Here is a 27464-nt window from a genome sequence, read left to right on the forward strand (position 1 = left end):
ACCCATCAAAAGTTACGCGCCTGAAAAAATTTGGCTGATTTTTGAAAAAAGGGGGAAAGACCCTCTAAAAGTTATAGAACCTTAATGAAAATTACACCATCATATTTAGCGTATCAGAGAACCCTACTGTAGAGGTTTCAAGCTCTTATCTACACAAATGTGGAATTTTCCATTTTTTGCCAGAAGAAAGATCAAACGCGTGTTTAGGCTTTTTTTTTTTTTTTTTTTTTTTTTTTTTTTTTTTTTTTAGGGGTCATTGTATTGAACCAGTAGTCCTAGAATATCGTAGGAGGGCTCATTGGAACGGAAATTAAAAGTTCTAGTGCCCTTTTTAAGTGACCAAAAAAAATACATTCTCAGAATTTATTTCACCCTTTTTGATTTTATTTTTCATTTTGTTAGTTTTTTTTCCTTTCCAAGTTTCATTTGCCAAAAAAAAGGAGGGCAACTAGGCCCCCTCCCACGCTCTTTTTTTAATCTTTTTTTTTACTCACTGACAATAGTGAATCATTGCGCATAGATAATAACATTATTATACCTTACGCATTGTGCTATCAGTTGGTATACTCTGTAAACGCAGTTTTATTAAGCATATGGCATGCTAATTTGATTCAAAATCACGCTAAGGCCCCAGCTATAATTCATAATTGCTAATTATGTTTAAAGGAATAGAAAAAATTTATCGCAAATATGACAAGACAAGCATTTTGCAAATTATTTGTCTACTGCTTGTAATAGTTGTTGAGCCGACTTCAGCATATTAGTTGTAGAATTTCAATTTGTTTGGTTTTTCTGAGTGATTATAAAATTTCATATTTAGTACAAATCAAATACATTGGCACTGATATAGATTATGAAGAAACTTCAGGGTAAGAAGAGCGATTCAGGGCAACACCTTTTTGAAATTTTGTGTCGTGTCTGTCATGTTTCGTCAACTGCTTGTAAGTCGTGTTGTAGTTTTCCACGTTGACTATTTTCTAAAGATTTTGGCTAAAACTAATGTCAAGGGTTGGGATGAACTACGGGGTAACGGAACAGGGGTGATGGAGGGGGCAACTTAATTGTGGCTAGAGTTCAAAAATGAATCATCAGTAGTGGAGATGGCAGCAAGCTCGTAAAAAACCTCACGGCCCGCACATCTTACAAAATATTCTACAAAAAAAAATTAAAACAGGGATTTCAGTGGAAGGGATGGACTCCCTTGTACCTGTGTCAGCTTTAATCCTCATTCCCTTTTCATCGTGCTCAGACAAATATTTAGTTCTGTGATAGTGACTACGTAGTAGCAAGCTATTGGTTGAATGAGACCTCTCATAAGAAATTGAAACACTTGGCCCGAAAATCTACTTTTTCATAGCTTAGATACCTCACCTCTCTCCCATTGAATAACACACTGAGCGCCTCCTTAATAGCTGGTACCCTACTCTGTATTGTGTCAAAACAGAGTTGCATTTATACCCAATACATACAACAATAAAAACATTTGTATAGTACCCAAATTTGTAAACAGTGGTATTTTTTACATTCATTCATTTATGGAAGTCATAGTTGGATCTAACTACTGACTATGGAGGGCAATTAAACAATAAAAACAAGTTTTTTTCAACTAAAAGCAAGATGAGGGGGGCTACCTTTCCTCAGCCCTTGCTCTCTCCACTAAAGTCTTAAAATTTCTCTAAAAATACTTCTCATTCAGAACCAACGGCCCTTGTGTTTGAGTATTGTTTCCTAAAGAATCAGGACAAAAAGTTAAATTTAAGCGTAAAGAACGAGGGTCGAGGAGGGGGTAGCCCACTCAAATACAGGATAATTTCTGTTGGTTTTAACTTTTAATGTTTCTCCTTACTTCCAGTTGAGAAAAACTTGTTTTCCTTATTTAATTTCTGACAGTTTTTCAAATTATGACGGGCAATCACCTTCCCTCCCGCCCTCCGTGTACTATTTCCCTTAGAAAATTACCACCAAAAGCATTACTCCCCATGAAAGATTTTTCCTGTGGAAAATCCTCTCAAGGAAATTCCTCTCAAAGATTTGCATATATTTCCCAATAACAGATACTATATGTGAACACTCTATATGTGAACTATACTATATGTGAACACTATGCTATATTTAAAAACTCAAATCTGTTTGGTTCCTTGATATGAAATTTAAAGCCAGCAAAAAAATGAAAAGTAAAAAAAACAATTGAACTTTCTGTTTTTCTTTTATTTACTCAAATAATTATTTTCTACTGCCACAAAACTTTTTTTCCAAATACCTATTAGTTCTAAGAGGTTACCATTGGGCAAAAAAAGAAAAAGAGAGAGACTACTATTCAAAACTCCGGTGTTAAAAAGTGCATTTTAATTACAGTGGTTTATTTTTGTAACTGACTTTTCAAAGCAAATCAATAAGGGTATGCCAGAAAAGGAAGCCAAATAAACCCAAGCTAGACCTGGAGAAACTATTCTTTTTTTGCCGCCATTGGAATCAGGCAGAACACATTTTCTTATATTTCTAATAGATAGATAGATATGATAGATAGATAGATCGTGTATTTCAAAAGCCCAAGAGCCATATACACACAAAAACTTATGAAAAATAAAGAAATCACAACAGAACAAATTACGAAACACACATTAACATGATACATAGCGAAAAATACCTTATGGTAAATTATCGAGAAAACAAGTTTAATTCCATATAATGAATAATAATTAATTGTAAAAACTTTTCCTTCTTTCTAATCCCTTCTCTATATACGCACCAATACGAAATATTGTGGTTGGATTACTACTTTGTAAAATACCAGGAAGCAGCAAAACAATCCCATGTAAGTAATTTTCCCTTAAATCAGAGAGCACCGGGACTTTCAGAGAAAATGGTCCAAATCTTCGTCCTCATCCCTACAAAGAGGACACACATACCGACCATCAGGATGTACTATCCCCCTGTCGAACACCATTTGCCTGCTCCGGATTGGAAGGCAATTCGCCCTAAGCTGAATCCATCGACATAAAATCATAGCCGGTAAATTAAATTTAAAATATATTTCCTCTCCAAATCTACGTTTAGCCTGATTACAATGATTCAATATAGTAGAATTTAAAACCAGCCCTTGCCAATACTGAATTTCTTGACCCTCTAAGATAAATTGTACCTGGCTTACTAAATTTGTCGGTAGATCACGGAAGCCAAGACCGTCATTCCATAAGTAAGGCATTCCCACTCTTTCTAGTAATGACCTAATTTGGGATGGCCACGACGTTTTCGAACCATAACTCAACATCTGATAATAAGCAGTACTTACTAGTCCATCTTCATTACACCTAATGAGCTTCAACCAATATCTAAGCATCAAAATAGACCTACGTAGTTTTAGCGAAAAGAGGCCCATATCACCTTTCAGAATCTGTGAATGAGTTGTCTGATGTAATCCAAACAGTCTTTTATAATACTGGAGCTGGAGGGACTCCAACTTCTGTGTCGCTTCTCCGCCCAAAATCTCTGCTCCATATTCTATTACTGGTAAATATTTTGTATTAAATAATCTTTTATGCATTTTTAGGTTTTTAATTCCCATTATCGTCGGATTTCTAAAAATTGCAGACATGACCACTTTGCCTCTATTAATTATTTCATCAGCATGACTCTTTAAACTTCCATTTTCCGATAAAACAAATCCTAAATATTTTATTCTTTTACTTACTTTCAGTTCCTTATTATTAAATTTAAATCTATAATTATCTTCGCCACTTCACTCTAATAACTTCACTCTTTTCAGCATTCAGCCTTAATTTTTTCATCTGCAAATATCAAACAGCTCGTAGTAACTGTAAGTAAGGAGCGACCCAGCTCAATGGTAACCGAAACTCTAAAAAACGGAATTTTAATACCAATAGATGCATCAAAAGAATCAGATTTAATTCTTATTTCAAATATATAAGTTTCATCCAGTTTAATCTTACCCATCAAAAGTTACGCGCCTGAAAACTTGAGAGCATCTTTCTGTGGAGGATGTTTCTTTGGGGTAAGGGACATTTCTATGAAGGGTGCGCCGGATTTCCAAGCATTATTTAAAAAACGATCAGAAATTAAATTTAAAAAAAAACAAGTTTTTTCAACTGAAAGTACGAAGCAACATTAGAACATAAGACAAACAGAAATTATTACGTATATGAGAGAGTTCTCCCCCAAGTCAATACCTCGCTCTTTACGCTATAGTTTTTTTTAGTGCTTTCAAAAGAGGTATCTATTCTAATTAAATGGCCTTTGTGATTCAGGGGTTTGTGAATTAAATTTTTTTTAACTTTTAACGTAAAGAGCGTGGTATTGACTAAGGGGAGAACCCCCTCATATACGTAATAACAAATACGAAAAAAAAAAAAAAAAAAAAAAAAAACAAGCGATACGGCTCAATAGTAATCAAAACTTTTAAAAACGGAATTTTGATGTCAATAAATGTATCAAAAGAATTGATTTATAATGCTGATTCTAAATATATAAATTTTAATAAGTTTAGTATTACTCATCAAAGGCTACGAGCCTGGGAAAATTTACCTGATTTTTTAAAGAGGGAGGAAACATCCCCTACAAGTGAAAGAATTTTAATGAAAATCACACCGTCAGATTCAGCGTATCAGAAAAACCTATTACATAGGTTTCAAGCTCATATCTGCAAAAATCTGCAACTTTGTATTTTTTGCCAGAAGAAAAATATACGAATATAGAAGTTCGTTACGTAAGTTAATTTGTAAATTACATCAGAACTAAATTTAGAGACAGCCATTTAGCAAAAGAAAGTAAATGTTTATGCAAATTTTATTTACTTATTCAATGACGGTGAGCTAAAATAAAAGCTGCATTAACTAAAAAACGATCAGAAATTAAATAAAAAAAACCAATTTTTTTAAACTGAAAGTAAGGAGCGACATTAAAACTTGAAACGAACAGAAATTATTCCGTATATGAAAGGGGCTGTCCCCTCCTCAACGCCTCGCTCTTTACGCCAAAGTTTGACTCTGGCTCACAACTTTATTTTTTAAAACAATAAAAAACTTTAGCGTAAAGAGTGAGGCGTTGAGGCGGGGACAGCCTCTTTCACATACGGAACTAATTTCTGTTCGTTTCAAGTTTTAATGTCGCTCCTTACTTTCAGTTTAAAAAACTTGTTTTTTTTTATTTAATTCTTCTATAAGACTCAAAAGCGTCTGCAGATCTTGCGGTGTTCTAGCCACCAAAGCAATATCATCTGCAGATAATAGTAGTGATAGTTTATGGGTCCCTAGACTAAGTTTCGGAGCCCATCTATTCTCTAGAAAATCAACATCATTTATAAAAATATTAAACAATGCTGCACCTATTATATCTGAACATATACTTTGACGAACAAATCTGTATTTTCAGTTTTTTATTTGAATCACTGTTATAGCCCTAAAAAATAGTTTTGGACTATTTTTAGTTCTAAAAAGCATCATTAGGTAAAATCAATCAGAAAATAAAGAATACTATTCTAAATTTACGTGTCAAAGGCGCGTTTATTGCTGGGCAATCACATCATTCTTTGAGGGTATGTCAGAAAAGAAAGCTAAATAATCACGCTTTTTTCTACCCATTGTTTTACAGACAAATGAATACAGAGCCTGATGGGTTCATTTCTATGTGCTTTTAAGCCAAAACAAATACAGAATATGCAGAATACAATACAACAAAAGGAATACAGAACCTGATGGGTTCTTTTCTATGAGATTTTAAGTAAAAAAAAATACATAATCTACAGAATACAATACAACAAAAGGAATACAGAGCCTAATGGGTTCATTTCTATGAGCTTTTAAGTAAAAAAAAATACAGAATCTACAGAATAAATACAACAACAGGAATACAGATCCTGATGGGTTCATTTCTATGAGATTTTAATCAAAAACAAATACAAAATCTACAGAATACAATACAACAAAAGGAATACAGAACCTAATGGGTTCTTTTCTATGAGCTTTTAAGTCAAAACAAATACAGAATCTGCAGAATAAATACAACAAAAGGAATACAGAACCTGATGGGTTCTTTTCTATGAGCTTTTAAGCAAAAAAAAATACAGAATCTGCAGAATACAATACAACAAAAGGAATACAGAACCTGATGGGTTCTTTTCTATGAGCTTTTAAGCCAAAACAAATACAGAATCTACAGAATACAATACAACAAAAGGAATACAGAACCTAATGGGTTCTTTTCTATGAGCTTTTAAGCCAAAACAAATACAGAATCTGCAGAATAAATACAACAAAAGGAATACAGAACCTGATGGGTTCTTTTCTATGAGCTTTTAAGCCAAAACAAATACAAAATCTGCAGAATACAATACAACAAAAGGAATACAGAGCCTGATGGGTTCTTTTCTATGAGCTTTTAAGCCAAAACAAATACAGAATCTGCAGAATACAATACAACAAAAGGAATACAGAACCTGATGGGTTCTTTTCTATGAGCTTTTAAGTCAAAACAAATACAGAATCTGCAGAATACAATACAACAAAAGGAATACAGAACCTGATGGGTTCATTTCTATGAGCATTTAAGCCAAAACAAATACAGAATCTGCAGAATACAATACAACAAAAGGAATACAGAACCTGATGGGTTCTTTTCTATGAGCTTTTAAGCCAAAACAAATACAGAATCTGCAGAATACAATACAACAAAAGGAATGCAGAACCTGATGGGTTCTTTTCTATGAGCTTTAAAACCAACAAAACACCCATAATTTTTTAATCACATCATTCTTTAAAAATAAACTCTAAGTTTCTTTAAAATATAAAATTGAGATTAAAATTAGAACTATAAATATAACACTTTTCTGTTTTTAAATTAATATTTCCTTTTCTACAAAATATTTTTCCAAATTTATATTTTTTGAACCCTTTTTTTAACAGATTTACTAGATTATGGAAGTTTTGATAAAGTCTAAGCAAAATTAAAAAAAAAAAGTAAAAAGGAATAATAACTTACACATTACTTGGAAGTTATATGCAGAGGATGTAGATACACCTTCTTGATTTCTACCAACACATGCATATTGCCCACTGTCTGACCTAGTAATGTTTTTAAATATTAGGACAAAGCCTTCACTGTGTATATGCTCCCAATTTGGCTTTATTCCTTCGTCCTAAAAATAAAAAGAAGTTTTTAAAAAGATCGATAAATTAGTCGGTAATATGTGTACTTCCTATTCAATTGCAATTTTTTTTTTCGAGGGAAAACGATGATTAGTTTACTAGTTTGTAGATTTTAATATAATCTAATTTTCAGAAATACATCGTAACACGCGAAAGTAGAGAAGCAGCAATTCATTGATTATGGAGGAGGGCCAGTGGATCTTTGTAGAGCTTTAGGTGGAGGGAGTGTTCCTAAGGCCTCAAAAGTGCCTGCTTGTGATTACATTTTCTAAATTTCCAGGACCTTTCAGATAAATAGAGTAGGTGGTTTTCGGGGCAGATTGAAATAAAAATAACATCCTTTCAATCCCGGGAGTATTTTTGGACTAACACTGAGATGTGGGTGATATGGGGTGATAGATTCCTTCTCATTCCAAACAGTAATTTTCAATATAAGATAAAATATTAATATTATATTAGGTTGGGGCATCATGAGCACTGCTAAAAAAATTATAAGAAGGAGGGGGGAAATGCTACCAGTAGCTTTGTTTTTACCAGAATTTTATTCGGGAGTATTTTTCATTTTCTATTTAGCACGTAAAATTTAGTTCAGAAGAAGTCAATAACTTACTTATTTAGGCCCCAGCAATCCTCCTGGGATATTTTGGGGCCACAACTCCTGCAAACTCATGCGCAAGGGCTTGGTATATTTTTCTATCTAGTACGGTGCATGCCAACTGGATAACGTTGTCAGAGTTCTCTATTTGTTTCCATGAACTTGAGCATTTGTCGCGCTTACATATTCGTAATGTGGTCAGTGTACTTTATCGAACAGTTCGTGGTAACGAACTGTAAGTAAGGAGCGACCCGGCTCAATGGTAACCGAAACTCTAAAAAACGGAATTTTGATACCAATAGGTACATCAAAAGAATCGAATTTTAATGCTGATTTCAAATATAAAAGTTTCATCAAGTTTAATCTTACCTATCAAAAGTTAAGTGCCTAGGAAAATTTGGCTGATTTTAGAAAAAAGGGGGAAAGAACCACTAAAAGCTATAGAACATTAATGAAAATCACACCATCACATTCAGCGTATAAGAGAACCCTACTGTAGAGGTTTCAAACACCTATCTACAAAAATGTGGAATTTTGTATTTTTTGCCAGAACAAAGATCCCGGTTGCGTGTTTATTTATTTTTTTTTTTTCCCAGGGGTGATCGTATCGACCCAGTGGTCCTAGAATATCGCGGGAGGGTTCATTGGAACAGAAATTAAAATTTCTAGTGCTCTTTTTAAGTGACCAATAAAAATTGAGGGCAACTAGGCCCCCTCCCACGCTCATTTTTTTCCCCAAAGTCACCCGATCAAAATTTTGAGATAGCCATTTTGTTCAGTATGGTCGAAAATAGGATAAATATTTCTTTTAGGATGACTTTATCCCCCGATGTCCCCGGGGGGAGGGCTGAAAGTTATGAACTCTACCCAATGTTAACATATAGTATTGGTTCTTGGGAAGTATACAGACGTTTTCAGGGGGGATTTTTTCTGGTAGGTGGGGGGTGGGGGTGGGTCGGGGGCTATATGGGAGGATCTTTCCATGAAGGAAGTTTTCATGGTGGAAGGGACATTGCTATGAAGGGGGTGCCGGATTTCCCATCATTATTAAAGAAAGAGATCAGAAATTAAATGAAAAAACAAGTTTTTCAACTGAAAGTAAGGAGCATCATCAAAACTTAAAACGAACAAAAAATATTACGCATATGATTGGGTTCATCCCCTAGTCAATGCCTCGCTCTTTAAGCCAAAGATTTTTTAGTAATTTCATAAGAGCTATTTATTCTAATTACGGCCTTTGTGATTAAGGGGTAATTTTTAAAGAATTGGGACAAAATTAGAACTTTAGCTTAAATAGCAAGGTATTGACTAGGGCTGAGCCCCCTAATATACTTATCAAAAATCTATTAGAAGTTCGTTACGTAAGTTAATTCGTAAGTTACGTATATTTATTACTAATAAAAACATTCGTAAATAAAATTAAACAAGTTTCGAGAAAGCCATTTAACCAAATAAAAGTAAAATTAATATGCAAATTTTTTTATTAATCGTTTACGGTGAGCCAAAACCAAAACCTGGATTAATTCAAAAACGTTCAAAAATTAAATAAAAAAAAACAAGTTTTTTAACTGAAAGTAAGGAACGATGTTAAAACTTAAAACGAACAGAAATTCTCCCGTATATGAAAGGGGCTGTCCCCTCCTCAACGCCTCGCTCTTTACGCTAAAGTTTGACTTTCTCACAACTCTATTTAAACAATAAAAAACTTTAGCGTAAAGAGCGAGGCGTTGAGGAGGGGACAGCCCCTTTCGTATACGGGATAATTTCTGTTCGTTTTAAGTTTTAACGTAGTTACTTATTTTCAGATAAAAAAAATTATTTCTTTTTATTTAATTCTCCCAATGCGACGAAGGCATCTAACCTCGAAAGATGGGTCGTGTTTCCTTTCGTGTTCAAGGTTGTGTACCCATGTTTTGCATCCGTACAGGTCTGGGGACGACTAAGCTATGGAAAAGGTACAGTGTGAGTTTGATGGATAGATGGTTGTTTTTCTGAGGTAAGCTAGTCTCAAGAAGTAAATCTTGCAAGTACAAGCTGTTGTTTTCGATCTTAGCTACAAGAGTTATGATAGGAGACTACAGGAAGTGGTCCATCGCTTCGACTTGTCATCTACCGATGGTATTAAGAGGAAGGGTATCCAGTTCGCTTATTAAAGACACCATGACATTGGTCTTGCTGGCATTGATCTCCTTCCCAAACAAGCTTGCGACCCAACACAGTTTATCAGCCTGTGCTTCTAGTTCCTTCGAAGATATGACTAGCACATCTATATCATCGGTATAAGCCAAATTATCTATCAGCAGCCCTTCTATTTTAGCGACATATGCTAATGGTATCAGTGACAGAACTGCCTTTAGAACGATATTGAACAGGTATGGAGATAACGTTCATAATAACAAACTGTAACTTAAGAGGAATTCTTATCAATAGAAATAAAAACTCTACAAAAGTATATTTGACTAAAAAAAATGCGATAACAAAATCTAGTACGTAGGCAGATTCTAAACACCTAAAGTATGTATATGTTAAGGTCGTTCATCAAAAGCTATTAGAAAATGAAAATTTGCAGTTCTAGAAAAATAAAATAGTTTTAGAGCAATCAATGACCTGGTGTTTTTTTAAGTACTACAAAAGATTACACGATAGAAAACAGTATCTTTCTAGTATATTGGCCTATAAAACAGCAATTTTGACTAGAATAGGGTTAAAATATTATTAAGCAAGTATTTTGATAATTAGGCTATTGTGGATTTTTTTTAGCCTCAGATACCATATTGGTTTGCAGAATACCATTCCCCGCTAAAAAAAATAGTTTGAAGTGCATAAAAATATACCGCTATCATAGACCATTTATATATTTATATATATTACCGTGAATGTCCGAAATTGACAAATTTGACATTCACCTTTTTTTCTCCTTGGATTAAGTCAGCGCTGCTAGTCAACTTTTCAGTTTTATACATGGTTTAAGGGTGACAGGTTAGGTTTTTAAACCATTTCTGAGATTTAAAACCAAATTTAACCTAACTTTATCTTTAACCATCAAAGCTTGCATAAGGCTGAAAAAGCTGATCCTCAAAGCTAATTGAATCATACCAGAGAGAAAGGAATTTTGGACATCCACCGGTGAATGTCAACATTTACCAGATTTCACCTGCTGAATGCCAACATTAACCAGATATATATATATATATATATATATATATATATATATATATATATATATATATATATATATATATATATATATATATATATATATATATATATATATATATATATATATATATATGTATATATATATATATATATATATATATATATATATATATATATATATATATATATATATATATATATATATATATATATATATATATATATATATATATATATATATATATATATATATATATATATATATATATATATATATATATATATATATATATATATATATATATATATATATATATATAGGCATTCTTCTTGAAGAGAGTATCTCCTTCAGAAACTTCAGGATGTGAACGCTCAAGCTCAGTTAAACAATGAACTTATTTCATCCATATAATATTGCATCCATTTGCGTCCTTTTTGTACCCAATTCAACATCCACATAGCAGAACAGCAAATTAAACAATAAAACAAGATTTGGGTCTTCTCCGTTATACGTATACTATTATCTAAATTGTATTTTGTAGGCGTTTATGGATATTAGGTTGAAACAAAAAAGTTACGTATGGCAAAATGCATTTGAAATATATAATCTAGGATATAGATTTGCATAATAGGGGGGAGGCTAGTAAAGAGAATTGAAGCGTACCTAGGAAAAATATAAGTCAGTAGGCTAATCTATGATTGTTTAGCACTAATTATATAATTCTAAAAGCCCTTCACTTAACCCCCCCCCCCTAATACACAAATATATATCCCAAATTATTTAAGTATTGACCCGTAAATCATGATACAAAAAAAAACAGATTCCAGTAAGCAACCAACAGACACTCACCCGTAAATAGTGGTTTGCGAATAACGGAAAAGATCCCAAGAATGTTAGAATCAACGCAGGCAAAATGTGGTAGAGGTTCTTTAGAATTCCGAGATTTTCATTTTAATTAGACTAAAACGTCACCTATAGGAGAGGTTTCCATCATGAAGAATACCTAGGAGCCGAACATACTTATCACTAGCTCGGGTGTTAGATCAAAAGAAGACTAAAAATTAAAGTCGACACCGTTTTATGACTTTGGTATACATGGCTTAGAAATTAACAACATAGAATTATAGCAAGGTTGTTTTTCCTTTAACTGGCATAGGTTTGCTTCAGGTTAATTTTGTTGCTTTCAAAAAAAGCATATGTTTAATTCATGTTATTTGGGTTAATCCAGGAATTTGACAACGACCCATTTCGGTTCCTTCAGTCTTGGAAGATCCAATTTTGAAGTTAATATAGTATTAGCAAGTGCAAGATTGGCAAGTATCTTTTCAATTTTTGAAATGGAATACAAAAGAAATATACTTCTGAGGTTAGGGTGGAGAAAAGACAGAGACTTCTGGCTATAAGTACGAGAGTAGCCCACGAAGTCAGAAAATTTTCAGAATTTAGGATGGGGGGGGGGTAAATCCTCTTTTCCCCTACATCCGTGGCTAAGCAAAAACTCAAGTGCTGGCACTGGCCCAGTGTCATATCTTCGAATTATGGCATTAACTAGCCCTCAAACGGGAATTTAGTTTCTTGTTGTTAGCACCTTGACTCAGATCCTACTAAAAGAAAATCGCTACCAACATTAACATCATCATTTTTAACATGAGGTTGAAAATGTACCTAACCCATCACAAATGTATTCGGTACAAATCTTTAGAACAAAAAACTTACAAATGCACTAAATTTGTTCTTTTTGCCGTTCAGTGCTATTCAAAATTTTACAAATATACACTAAGTTCGGAACCGTTTAACGAAAATAAATTTTAAAGTATTTCTCGTATATCTACAGATTTTTAATCTTTATTGCAATTAAAAAAAATCCTTTGACAGATTTAAACTATCTAATTATGACATCTAAAGCAAGAATTATTCAGCCATTGTTTATTCTTGTGCTCTGTCTATTCATTTTTTATCTCTTGTTAATTCAGCCGTTTTTGTGTTTCTTGTTATTTTGATTTTTTAGCTTCTATTTCTTCTTTTTTTTCGGTTTTCTGCTACTATTTCTTGCTACTTCTAGTTACTTCAAGGTTAATTTTACAAATTAGGATTCCATATTGTAAGAATATATTCAATCCATACTTAAAAAATGTGTTGAAAAAAAATTATGTTTTTTTTCTTTCTCCATACCCGGGCACTTCGTATCGAAGGAGATATCGTAGAAACTTCGAAAAGGGCTCATTTGATTGGAAATTGAAGTGGCTAGTGCCCTTTTAGTAGTCGAAAGTGATTGGAGGGCAACCCCCCCCCCCCACACCCAGCATTCCCCCAAACACATCCAATCAAAATTTTGAGATAGCCATTTTGTTCAGCGTAGTTGATTTCCAAATAGAAAATACGTTTTTGAGAAAAGACACTCCCCCACAACCCTCGGGGCAAGGGTTTTAAGTTATGCCCTGGGGGCGTATAAGAACGATGTTGGCACAATGTATCTTTTTTTTTTTCCTTTAGAGCAGGGCACTTCGCATCGAAGAAGTTGTCGTAGAAACATCGAAAGAGGCTCATTCAATTGGAAATTGGAGCGGCTTTTGCCCTTTTAATAGTCGAAAGTGGTTGGAAGGCAACTAACACCCCTTCTAAGCCCACCATTTCCCAAAACACATCAAATCAAAATTTTGAGGTAGTCATTTTGTTCAGCGTAGTTGATTTCCAGATAGAAATTATGTTTTTGAAGAGGACACTCTCCCACAGCCTTCAGGGCAAGGGTTTTAAGTTATACCCTTGGGTCATATAAGGTTTTTATAAGAGGTGTTGTCACATAAACTTAAAAAAGGTTCATTCGATTGGAAATTCAAAGGGCTAGTGCCCCTTTAATAGTCGAAAGTGATCGGAGGGAAACTAGCCCCCCCCATCATTCCCCCAAACACATCCAATCAAATTTTTGAGATAGCCATTTTGTACAGCGTAGTTGATTTCTAGATAGAAAATATGTTTTTGAGGAGGACACTCCCCCACAGCCTTCGGACAAGGGTTGTAAGTTATGCCCTGGGGGCGTATAAGATTTTTATGGAAAGCGTTGTCGTAGAAACTTAAAAGAGGCTCATTCGATTGTAAATTCAAAGGGCTAGTGCCCTTTTTATAGTCGAAAATGATTGGAAGGCAACTAGCCCCCCACGCCCATCATTCCCCCAAACATATCCAATCAACATTTTGAGATATCCAATTTGTCCCAAGACGTTTAAAGTTCAGGAAATTATACCTTTGAGCAGGACACTCCCCCCACAGTCTTCGGGGCAAGGGTTATAAGTTATGTCCTGGGGGCATATAAGGTTTTATTGAAATATTTGTCGTAGAATCTTGAAAATGGGTTCATTCGATTTGAAATTCAAAGGGCTGGTACCCTTTGTAATAGTCGAAAGTGATTGGAGGGCAACTACCTCCCCCCCTCACGTTCACCATTCCTCCAAACACATCCAATCCAAATTTTCAGATAGCCACTTTGTTAAACGTAGTAGAAAGTTCTGGAAATCAGGTCTTTGAGAATGACATCCCCCCCAGCACTCAGGGCAAGGGTTGTAAGTTATGCCCTGGGGGCATATAAGATTTTTATTGAAAATTTTGTCTTAAAAACTTCAAAAGGGCACATTTGATTGGAAACTTTTGATTGGGCCATTTTCAATTGTTGAAAATGATTGGAGAGCGACTACCGCCCCTCTCACGCCCACCATTTCCCCAAACATATCCAATCAAAATTTTGAGATAGCCATGTTGTTTAACGTAGTTGAAAGTTCTGGAAATTCGGTCTTATAGGATGACAACCACCCTAACAGACCTTAAGGTAAGGGTTATAATTTATACCCTGGGGGCATATAAGGTGTTTATAGAAATCGTTGTCGTTTCCAAAAGGGCTCATTCGATGGAAAATCGAAGGGCCTAGTGCTCTTTTTAATAGTCGAAAGTGATTGGAAGGCTTGATTCGCACTTTACTGAAAAAAATACGAATGAATGTGCATTGTCAGTTTAATATACACATACTGATGATTAGTAATCAAAATGTTAATATTATTTGATTTATTAAAGTTATAAAAGTATAAACAGTTATATTTTTTTCAGTTAAGTGCAAATTTTGTTCTGGCCTTGGGAAGGCATAGGGGTTTTGCACCCAACTTCTGTTAACTTCTGCTCGTTTTGAATTTGACTCCGTTATTTATTGTAATTTCTGTTTGGGTTTTGGGTTTCTGTTTTGGGTTTCATTTATTTATCGATGCTGATTTGTGGTAGTTTTACGCTTGGTAGATTATTTGACTTTATTTTTGCTCATTTTTGGTTTAATGGAGTTCATTACTGTTCTTTGAAAAACTTATTTTGTGGAAAATTTTTTTTTAATTAATATATTTGAAAAGGCATGGTGATATTTAAAGTCACCTTACGCAATGTTACTAACAAATTCCACAGTGCTTCAACCGCTTGTCTATTTATTCTTCTTTTAATTACTATCCCATTTCTTGAGCTCGTATTCTAATTTGATCATTTGTTTGTATATAGCATACGTAAGTTTCTAGTCATTGCCAAAGTGTCAGTAATTTCGAATGGTCAAGGACATTTCTAAGGAAATGATGAGGTTCATGTTCTCTGCAACACTAACCTTAAAAGGGAGGATAAAGTTACCGTAGTAAGAATTCTTAAGATGTGTACAATTTTCAGCAGATATACTGATTTAAAGGATATATTCAAGTATATTGCCACTCTCAATTAAAAGGTTAGAAAGAGTGAACTCAGTAGTGTAGTGCGGAGTTTACGGACATAAAACAGTGCAATATAGTTGCTAGATATTTCAGCTTTTAAGTTTTTACGTTTACAGCCTTCTATTTTCTCCTCTTTTGGACTATCTTTCTCTATCTTCTATTCTTCCCTATTTTCCACCGTCTACCAAGGCTCCACCTTCCTCGTCTTTTTTTTGCTACTTTCCTCTCTCTCCATACTCCTTCCTTCTTTGTCTCTTCCCCGACCTCTCTCTCTCTCTCTCTCTCTCTCTCTCTCTCTCTCTCTCTCTCTCTCTCTCTCTCTCTCTCTCTCTCTCTCTCTCTCTCTCTCTCTCTCTCTCTCTCTTTCTCTCTCTCTTTTTCTTGCTCTGTCAAGAATGCAGTCATATAAATTTTGAAAGCTTGCTCTATTTCATGCAGTGCCTATTTCAGATAGCTTTGATTCACTTAATATGCCTTGATTTAAAAAAGTTAAAAGTACTTATTTTTCCTTTTAATCGACAAAGCTCAACCAAATTTGGTTACTTTCGTGAGATTAAGTCATAACCCTTAGCATTTTTGCTGTCGGGTCGAGTTTATAAAAAGCCATATTAGCATCTTTTGTCTATTCGACTGAAAATGAAGATATTAATAGTTTCTGGAAGTAATTTTGTAACAATTTGTATTTTGATAGCTAGTTGTAACTTTTTTTTTAAGTTTTTTATTTGAATGTTTGACGTCTCATTAGAACTTCAAAGTTACAAAACACTATACTAATTTGTATGGAATTTAAACTATGAAATAGAGTTGCTCTGCGTGAGGTACCAAGAATAAATATGTGAAATAAACCTTTTAAAGTCCCTTCTAACCACTCAATCAGACCAATGTAACTCTAAGATCTTTATTTACTCTTAACTTTATATTGAAAAAGAAAGTGAAAATACTTAAATAAATAGGAATATACTGTTAAGTAGTAAGTTTTCGTTAAACTGCAAGAAAAAATTTAATACTACCAGTGGGACACCCAGTTCATGGTGTTCTTTATTTTGTTGTATATATTTTAAAGTAGCTTTTTCATTGTATTGCCTGTTGTACCTATATAGTATTAGCATGGTATTTTGTGTCTCCAATTCAAAAGAGGGGCTACCACTATTTTTGAGGGTTATTTTGATATACAAAAAGAAATAATAAGTAATGAAAGTATATATGATATGATCTGTTTTTTTTTTACTACAAAGCTGAAGGTTAGCATTTAGTTCACTAAATCATGAACACATTATAAGAACAAACTTAAAGTTAAGAAAAGAAAATAAAAACTAGAAAAAATGCACATTTTAATATTCTAATTCAAATTTTTGATTCTCTTAACAAAGAAGGGTTAGCAGGCCAGCACTAGACTACAATTAATTGATTGGACTGCGCAGTCAAAATTGATAAGAAACTATGATATTGCTAACTTGTTTGTAGTAGTATGTGTAAAGCTTGTCTACGTACAGTTATAATTAGACCTCGGCGCCGCGCCGATGACGGAAGACCGGCGGCGGCGGGGCCAAAAACAGCACGCCACGCCGCGCCGCCGGTAAGATGTCGGCGGCGCGCCGCTGGTAAGATGTCGGCGGCGTGCCGCCGGTGTGATCAATGTTGACCGCAAACATTAATGTTTTCATCAGTCTTTCTCAAATCACAGCTTAAATTTACAACAGATTTGAGCCTAATCATGAGTTTTTCACAAGTCGCTGACTGGAAACTGGTCTTCTTCGTTATTCATCAATAGAAGTAGAAATCTGGTAGAAACGAAATGACTGTGGCGTTTCAGAACCCTTGCATAATACGAGTAATTGAAGTATCTATTAGTTATGCATTCTTAACATAAATAATTATCAAAATTAGTAGTTTTTTTCATCGAGAATTACTGCATATACAACTTCAAATACCATATCACAAGATTTGTCAGTTATCTGGGTAAAAACTTTTGTTTCTACCAGATAGGCCCCTATCCCCCCCCCTATAGGCAATAATTTACAATTGTGTTTATGAGTCATATTTTTGGGGTAGCTTCCGCATACCCGAAGCTGACAATTGACAACAACAACTGAGTATTAAACATCCAGGCGTTCAACAATTAAGTATTAAACATTAAGAAAATCTTATCTAAAAACAGCAAAAAAAAAATCTGCAAACTTACAATTCAGCTGTAGAAACAATCTGTCAGCTGTCAATCTCAAAATCCAACTGAAGGCTGAAGCTGTATAGTAGGGAATTCGTTCTATAATTCTATTCAACTTGAAAATAAAATTCTTGACTATGAATGATGTAAGAAATAGTGATTAGGAAACTGCATTCGAAATGACTTAAACTCATTTCATATAGACTATACTATTTTTTGTCAACATATCAGGAACTGTGTATATTGCAATATTTGCAATTGCACATTGCATCAGTCTGGTTTTTATACAAAGTAACAAAAAAGACGAAAATTAATGAACAAGAGAGTAGTGAAGAATTATGGTATGCAAATTAATATTTGGCAGGGAAAGTCACCGGTGATAAATCGCTAGGGGTGGCACCGTGATTGTGTGATTTTCGGGGATTCGTGGAACCAATTTTTTTGTGGGGTGACGCATAGATTTTCGGGGAAATACCAAAAAATTCGGGGATTTTGCAAGCCCTGCTTGATTTCTAATCAGGAAAATCAAAATACTAAACCACACGAGAAGGAAAAGCTCCAACTTTGCGGTTGACGCAATAAAGAATTGCCGCAAAATTAATTTAAAGTCGACCGAACGCGGCCGCCTCTGTTGGTGGCGGCGCGACTTTGGCGCGCCGGTGGCGTTACGACACTTTGGAGGCGTTAGACCAGGCCTCTCGTCGGCGGTGTTTGGTAGATCCAGCGGCGCTGCGCCGGGGTCTAGTTATAATAATAAAAAAAGAGGATTTTTTAGGTATTGCGTGTTTTGATGCTACACTGTGGTAAAATCTCAGTTTATAGAGTGAGGATGGAATAAAGCGAGACAAAAATACCGAAAAAAAATAGAATTTTTTTTTATTTGGATTGTGGTGTATTCAATAGGAACGTAGGGATAAATGCAAGAGGGACGAATGTACCACTGCGTAGTAGTGTCCAAAATTAAACATATAGATTTCCTAAAAATGTTGAAATGATTGACTGTCTATTAATTACTGTCCGATTATATTTTTGCCAATATTTGACCAAAATGCTGTCTTACAGTACAAATTGGACAAAAACAGCAAGCAAACATGATGCTATCAATCCCGAATTACTAAAAGTAATTTGAGACATTTCAAGCTTGCTTTAGAAATTCCTAAGAATTTCTTCTACGTAATCACAAATCAGTGGTTAGTTGAATCGTAAAAACTATTAACTTAGCTCTCCTATAAAATGAATCCACCCCTATCCACCCCAGGTGGTGGATAGGGGAACGTCCTACAGATATGTGGGGTACCTCCCATAAAAGGAGGCGCGGACCAAGGGGGACCTAGCCCCTATAGGTTCATAAATTGAAACTGCGGTACTCCTGCCTGGGGTTCATAAATACAGGTAGAGGAGGGAAAAGGCCCCTCTGATGCATACCGAAATATAAATTTTAAAGTATTTCTCGTATATCTACAGTTTTTTAGTCTTTATTGCAATTTAAAAAAATCCTTCGACAGATTTAAACTATCTAATTATGACATCTAAAGCAAGAATTAATCGGCCATTGTTTATTCTTGTGCATTGTCCATTCATTTTTTATCTCTTGTTTATTCAGCCATTTTTGTGTTTCTTTTTATTTTGAATTTGCAGCTTCTATTTCTTCTTTTTTTTCGGTTTTCCGCTACTATTTCTTGCTACTTCTAGTTACTTCAAGGTTAATTTTACAAATTAGGATTCCATATTGTAAGAATATATTCAATCCATACTTAAAAAATGTGTTGCAAAAAAATCATGTTTTTTTTTTCTTTCTCCATACCCGGGCACTTCGTGTCGAAGGAGTTATCGTAGAAACTTCGAAAAGGGCTCATTTGATTGGAAATTGAAGTGGCTAGTGCCCTTTTAGTAGTCGAAAGTCATTGGAGGGCAGCAAGCCCCCCCCGTCCCACGCCCAGCATTCCCCCAAACCCATCCAATCAAAATTTTGAGATAGCAATTTTGTTCAGCGTAGTTGATTTCCAAATAGAAAATACATTTTTGAGGAAGACACTCCCCCACAACCCTCGGAGCAAGGGTTTTAAGTTATGTCCTGAGGGCGTATAAGAATGATGTAGGCACAATGTATCATTTATTATTTTATTCCTTTAGAGCAGGGCCCTTCGTATAGAAGAAGTTGTCGTAGAAACTTCGAAAGAGGCTCATTCAATTGGAAATTGGAGCGGCTTTTGCCCTTTTAATAGTCGAAAGTGATTGGAAGGCAACTAACACCCCTTCTACGCCCACCATTTCCCCAAACACGTCCAATCAAAATTTTGAGATTGCCATTTTGTTGAGCGTAATTGATTTCCAGATAGAAATTATATTTTCGAGGAGGTCAGTCCCCCACAGCCTTCAGGGCAAGGGTTGTAAGTTATGCCATGGGGGCATATAAGATTTTTATTGAAAGTTTTGTCTTAAAAACTTCAAAAGGGCACATTTGATTGGAAACTGAAAGTGCTAGGGCCATTTTTAATAGTTGAAAGTAATTGGAGAGCAACTAACGCCCCTCTCACGCCCACCATTTCCCCAAACACATCCAATCAAAATTTTGAGATAGCCATTTTGTTTAACATAGTTGAAAGTTCTGAAAATTAGGTCTTTGAGGATGACAACACCCTCACAGACCTTAGGGTAAGGGTTGTGATTCATGCCCTGGGAACATATAAGGTATTTATAGAAATCGTTGTCGTTTCCAAAAGGGCTCATTCGATTGAAAATCGAAAGGCCTAGTGCCCTTTTTAATAGTCGAAAGTGATTGGAAGGCTTGATTCGCACTTTACTGAAAAAAAAAAAAAAATGAATGTGCATTGTCAGTTTAATATACAAATACTGATATTTAGTAATCAAAATGTTAATATTATTTGATTTATTAAAGTTATAAAAGTATAAACAGTTATATATTTTTCAGTTAAGTGCAAATTTTGTTCTGGCCTTGGGAAGGCATAGGGGTTTTGCACCCAACGTATGTTAATTTCAGCTCGTTTTGAGTTTGACTCCGTTATTTATTGTAATTTCTGTTCGTTTTGGGTTTCATTTATTTATCGATGCTGATTTGTTGTAGTTTTACGCTTGGTTTACGCATTGGATTTTATTTTTGCTTATTTTTTGTTCAATGGAGTTCTTTACTTTTCTTTGAAAAACTTATTTTGTGGAAAAAGTTTTTTTAATTAATATATTTGAAAAGGCATGGTGATATTTAAAGTCACCTTACACAATGTTACTAACAAATTCCACAGTGCTTCAACCGCTTGTCTATTTATTCTTCTTTTAATTACTATCCCATTTCTTGAGCTCGTATTCTAATTTGATCATTTGTTTGTATATAGCATACGTAAGTTTCTAGTCATTGCCAAAGTGTCAGTAATTTCGAATGGTCAAGGACATTTCTAAGGAAATGATGAGGTTCATGTTCTCTGCAACACTAACCTTAAAAGGGAGGATAAAGTTACCGTAGTAAGAATTCTTAAGATGTGTACAATTTTCAGCAGATATACTGATTTAAAGGATATATTCAAGTATATTGCCACTCTCAATTAAAAGGTTAGAAAGAGTGAACTCAGTAGTACGGAGTTTACGGACATAAAACAGTGCAATATAGTTGCACGATATTTCAGCTTTCAAGTTTTTACGTTTACAGCCTTCTATTTTCTCCTCTTTTGGACTATCTTTCTCTATCTTCTATTCTTCCCTATTTTCCACCGTCTCCAAGGCTCCACCTTCCTCGTCTTTTTTTTGCTACTTTCCTCTCTCTCCATATTCCTTCCTTCTTTGTCTCTTCCCCGTTCTCTCTCTCTCTCTCTCTCTCTCTCTCTCTCTCTCTCTCTCTCTCTCTCTCTCTCTCTCTCTCTCTCTCTCTCTCTCTCTCTCTCTCTCTCTCTCTCTCTCTCTCTCTCTCTCTCTCTCTCTCTCTCTCTCTCTCTCTCTCTCTCTCTCTCTCTCTCTCTCTCTCTCTCTCTCTCTCTCTCTCTCTCTCTCTCTCTCTCTCTCTCTCTCTCTCTCTCTCTCTCTCTCTCTCTCTCTCTCTCTCTCTCTCTCTCTCTCTCTCTCTCTCTCTCTCTCTCTCTCTCTCTCTCTCTCTCTCTCTCTCTCTCTCTCTCTCTCTCTCTCTCTCTCTCTCTCTCTCTCTCTCTCTCTCTCTCTCTCTCTCTCTCTCTCTCTCTCTCTGTTTCTTGCTCTGTCAAGAATGAAGTCATATAAATTTTGAAAGCTTGCTCTATTTCATGCAGTGCCTATTTCAGATAGCTTTGATTCACTTAATATGCCTTGATTTAAAAAAGTTAAAAGTACTTATTTTTCTTTTTAATTGACAAAGCTCAACCAAATTTGGTTACTTTCATGAGATTAAGTCATAACCCTTAGCATTTTTGCTGTCGGGTCGAGTTTACAAAAAGCCTTATTAGCATCTTTTGTCTATTCGACTGAAAATGAAGATATTAATAGTTTCTTGAAGTAATTTTGTAACAATTTGTATTTTGATAGCCAGTTGTAACTTTTTTTTAAGTTTTTTATTTGAATGTTTGACGTCTCATTAGAACTTCAAAGTTACAAAACACTATACTAATTTGTATGGAATTTAAACTATGAAATAGAGTTGCTCTGCGTGAGGTACCAAGAATAAATATGTGAAATAAACCTTTTAAAGTCCCTTCTAACCACTCAATCAGACCAATGTAACTCTAAGATCTTTTTTTACTCTTAGCTTTATATTGAAAAAGAAAGTGAAAATACTTAAATAAATAGGAATATACTGTTAAGTAGTAAGTTTTCGTTAAACTGCAAGGAAAAATTGAATACTACCAGTGGGACACCCAGTTCATGGTGTTCTTTATTTTGTTGTATATATTTTAACGTAGCTTTTTCATTGTATTGCCTGTTGTAGCTAATATATAGTATTAGCATTGTATTTTGTGTCTCCAATTCAAAAGAGGGGCTACCCCTATTTTTGAGGGTTATTTTGATATACAACAAGAAATAATAAGTAATGAAAGTACATATGATATGATCTGGTTTTTCTACTACAAGCTGAAGGTTAGCATTTAGTTCACTAAATCATGAATACATTATAAGAACAAACTTAAAGTTAAAGTAGAAAGGACCCTAAAGGTCCAGGGGGGACTCCTTATATGGGCATAGAGTCGCTAGGGAGAACACGTGGTTAATCAAAGTGGGTCAATGCACTCTTTTTTCCAGATCGATTTATTTGTTGTTGTTGATGTTTGGCCAAGTGCATGCTCGGGGTGAATTTTATGATCCAGGAATAGGAAACAGGATCATGTGTTTCCCTTTCGTGAATCAATAATTCCCCTTAGAAACAACAAATTAATTCCCCTTTCTTGATAAATCAATCAACCATGACATCATCTGTCAGACATTAAAAAACTTCGCCACGGAAACAATTCTCCTGGTCGAACTCCAAAGATATTAATAAACTTCGCCCCGGAAACAACTCTCCAAGAAACTCTGGCGAATATTTCGATCTTAGAGATGAAGAGATTAAATCGGGAAAAGGTTTCTTAGTAATTTCAAATGTGACGGCGCAGAGATGCCAAAAACAAAGGGAACACGATGAAATTACGTTTAGAGATTATTTGGGCGAAACCGTTTTAGACATTTTAGGGAATTATTTCGGCAAAACACTTAGAGACATTTTAAAAGATGATTTTAGAAGATGTTTTAGAAGAGGATTTGAGGATGAAACTTTGTGGTCGTTATAATACACAAGTTCCATTTGAACAGTGTCGTAAGGTCCCGTACCCCAACCCCAAAGGGCTCCGATCCCCCTACCCAACCCAAAGGGCTCCGATCCACCTACCCCAACCCCGATGGAAGCCCCTGGTCCCCAAAGGGCCCCTGGGCTCCCAAAGGACCACCCGCCCCCCCCCCCAGACCCCCAAAGGCCCTCCCTGGGCCCCCAAAGGCCCTCCCTGGGCCCCCAAAGGCCCCTGAGCCCCCATTATTTAATACTTTTGTAAGGCTTTATTATATCATTTCAGAGCAAGTTCCTTTCTTAATATCCCTCCTAAACTCATTTTTACAAGTTGAAGCATCCTTCCTTTTCACCCACAACTTTACTTTACAGCTTTTTGGATACCTCAACACCAAGACATACCTTTCAAAAGGCATTTCAGAGCAAGTTTCTATCTTAATGTCCCTTCTAAACCCATTTTACAAGTTGAAGCATCCTTCCTTTTCACCCACAACTTTACTTTACAGCTTTTTGGATACCTCAACACCAAGAAATACTTTTCAAAAGACATTTCAGAGGAAGTTCCTAGCTTAGAGTTTTTGTTAGAGTTCTAGTTTAGTTTAGTTTTAGTTAAGAGTTTAGAGTTTTTAGCTTAGAGTCTTAGCTTAGAGTTTTATTCAGAGTTCTAGTTTAGTTTTGTTTAGTTACAGTTCAGAATTTAGAGTTTAGCTTAGAGTCTTAGCTTAGAATTTTACTTAAAGTTGTAGTTTGGTTAAGTTTTAGTTAAGAGTTTCGAGTTTTAGCTTAGAGTCTTAGCTTAGAGTTTTTGTTAGAGTTCTAGTTTAAATTAGTTTTAGTTAAGAGTTTAGAGTTTTACCTTAGAGTCTTAGCTTAGAGTTTTAGTTAGAGTTGTAGTTTAGTTTGGTTACAGTTAAGAATTTAGAGTTTTAGCTTAGAGTCATAGCTTAGAGTTTTACTTAAAGTTTTAGTTTGGCTAAGTTTTAGTTAAGAGTTTCGACTTTTAGCTTAAGGTCTTAGTTTATAGTTTTTTTTGTTAGAACTATAGATGAGTTTAACTTTAGTTAAGAGTCGCATTTTTCACATTCAATTTGTAGTTACATTTCTTGTTTAGTTATTCTATAGTTATTAATTCGATGTTTTTCCATAGAATAATTTCTAAGGGTTTATTAAAGATCTTAGTTGCTGTTCCGTTTTCGTCGATAGTTTAAAATTTTAGCTTAGAGTCTTAGCTTAGAGTTTTTGTTAGAGTTCTAGTTTATTTTAGTTTTAGTTAAGACTTTAGAGTTTTTAGCATAGAGTCTTAGCTTATAGCTTAGGGTCTTGAGTTTATGTTGAAGTTCTAGTTTAGTTTAGTTTTAGTAAATAGTTTAGAGTTTTAACTTAGAGTATTAGCTTAGAGTTTTTGTTAGAGTTGAAGTTTAGTTTAGTAATAGTTAAGAGTTTAGAGTTTTAGCTTAGAGTCTTAGCTTATAGTTTTTTTGTTATAGTTCTAGTTTATTTTAATTTTATTTAATATTTTTATTTTTTAAATTTGAGTTTCAGTTAGAGTTCTAGTTTAGTTTTAGTAAAGAGTTTAGAGTTTTAGCTTAGAGTCTTAGCTTAGAGTTTTTGTTTAGTTTAGTTTTAGTTAAGAGTTTAGAGTTTTTTAGCTTAGAGTCTTAGTTCGAGTTTTTGTTAGAATTCTAGTTTAGTTTAGTTTTAGTTAAGAGTTTAGATTTTTAGCTTAGAGTCTTAGCTTAGAGTTTTTGTTAGAGTTCTAGTTTATTTTAGTTTTGAGTTATAGTTTAGTTTACATATAGTTAAGAGTTTGGAGTTTTTTAGCTCAGAAAATTAGCTTAGAGTTTTTGTTAGATTTCTAGTTTAGTTTAGTTTTAGTTAAGAGTTTGGTGTTTTAACTTAGAGTCTTAGCTTAGAGTTTTAGTTAGAGTCCTAGTTTAGTTTAGTTTTAGTTAAGAGTTTAGAGTTTTTTAACTTATAGTCTTAGCATAGAGTTATTTTTAGAGTTCTAGTTTATTTTAGTTTTAGTTAATAGTTTAGAGTTTTTAGCTTAGAGTCTTAGCTTATATTTTTTGTTGAAGTTTTAGTTTAGTTTAGTTTTAGTTAATAGTTTAGAGTTTTAGCTTAGATTCTTAACTTAGATTTTTTTTTAGGGTTGAAGTTTAGTTTAGCAATTGTTAAGAGTTTAGATTTTTAGAATGGAGTGATTGCTTAGAATTTTAGTTAGAGTTCTAGTTTAGTTTAGATATAGTTAAGAGTTTTGAGTTTTAAATTAGAGACTTAGCTTAGAGTTTTAGTTTAGTTTAGTTAAGAGTTTAGAGTTTTTAGCTTAGAGTCTTAGCATAGTTTTTGTCGAAGTAATAGTTTAGTTTAGTAATAGTTAAGAGTTCAGAGTTTTAGCTTAGAGTCTTAGCTTAGAGTATTTGTTAAAGTTGAAGTTTAGTTTAGTAATAGTTAAGAGTTTAGAGTTTTAGCTTAGAGTCTTAGTTTAGAGTTTTAGTTTAGTTTTAGTTTAGAGTTGTAGCTTTAGTTTAGAGTCTTAGCTTTGAATTTTAGTCAGAGTTATAGTTTAGTTTAGTTTTAGTTAAGAGTTTAGAGTTTTACCATAGAGTCTTAGCTTAGAGTTCTAGTTAGAGTTGAAGTTTAGTTTAGTTACAGTTAAGAATTTACAGTTTTAGCTTAGAGTCATAGCTTAGAGTTTTACTTAAAGTTGTAATTTAGTTAAGTTTTAGTTAAGAGTTTCGAGTTTTAGCTTAGAGTCTTACCTTAGAGTTTTTGTTAGAGTTCTAGTTTAGTTTAGTTTTAGTTAAGAGTTTAGAGTTTTATCTTAGAGTCTTAGCTTAGAGTTTTAGTTAAAGTTATAGTTTAGTTTAGTTTTAGTCAAGAGTTTAGAGTTTTTTAGCTTAGAGTCTTAGCTTAGAATTTTTGTTAGAGTTCTAGTTTATTTTAGTTTTAGTTAAGAGTTTAGAGTTTTTAGCTTAGAGTCTTGGCTTAGAATTTTTGTTGAAGTTCTAGTTTAGTTTAGTTTTAGTTAATAGTTTAGAGTTTTATCTTAGAGTCTTAACTTAGAGTTTTTTTTAAAGTTGAATTTTAGCTTAGTAATAGTTAATAGTTTATAGTTTTATATTGGAGCCATTGCTTAGAATTTTTGTTAGAGTTCTAGTTTATTTTAGTTATAGTTAAGAGATTGTTGTTTTAACTTAGATACTTATATTATATTTATATTTTAGTTTAGTTTTAGTTAAGAGTTTAGAGTTTTTTTAGCTTAGAGTCTTAGCTTAGAGTTTTTGTTAGAGTTCTAGTTTAGTTTAGTTTTAGTTAAGAGTTTGGTGTTTTACCTTAGAGTCTTAGCTTAGACTTTTAGTTAGAGTTCTAGTTTAGTTTAGTTTTAGTTAAAAGTTTAGAATAACTGAAACTCTAAGTCTAAGCTAAAGCTCTAAACTAAAACTAAAATAAAATAGAACTTCAACAAATACTCCAAGCTAAGACTCTAATCTAAAAAACTCTCAACTCTTAACTAAAAACTAAACTAGACAAAAACTCTAAGCTAAGTCTCAAAGCTATAACTCCAAAATCTCAACTATAAATAAACTAAACTACAACTCTAACAAAAACTCAAAGCTAAAACTCTTATATCTTAACTAAAACTAAACTAAACTAGAACTCTAACTAAAACTCTAAGCTAACACTCTAAGGTAAAACACTAAACTCTTAACTAAAAGTAAACTAAACTAGAAATCTAACTGAAACTCAAAGGTAAAACATCAAATTAGAGTCTTAGCTTAGAGTTTTTGTTAGAGTTCTAGTTTATTTTAGTTTTAGTTAAGAGTTTAGAGTTTTTAGCTTAGAGTCTTAGCTTAGAGTTTTTGTTGAAGTTCTAGTTTAGTTTAGTTAATAGTTTAAAGTCTTAGCTTAGAGTTTTTGTTAGAG

At 33.9% G+C, this 27464-nt stretch overlaps 1 protein-coding gene across 1 annotated transcript in view; it reads right to left on the bottom strand.

Moving 5' to 3' along the window:
• The window catches only part of LOC148949806 (B-cell receptor CD22-like), a 392914-nt gene that overhangs the window by 55409 nt on the left and 310041 nt on the right, over positions 1-27464 (bottom strand). The window contains exon 9 of the mRNA XM_089093108.1: positions 6994-7150. Within this exon, the coding sequence (XP_088949234.1) occupies positions 6994-7150 (157 nt within the window). The remainder of the gene's footprint in view (positions 1-6993; positions 7151-27464) is intronic.

This window comes from Artemia sp. Qi Xiang Cuo, chromosome 8, assembly GCF_049724085.1.
Source record: "Artemia sp. Qi Xiang Cuo chromosome 8, ASM4972408v1, whole genome shotgun sequence".
NCBI classification, from domain to species: domain Eukaryota; kingdom Metazoa; phylum Arthropoda; class Branchiopoda; order Anostraca; family Artemiidae; genus Artemia; species Artemia sp. Qi Xiang Cuo.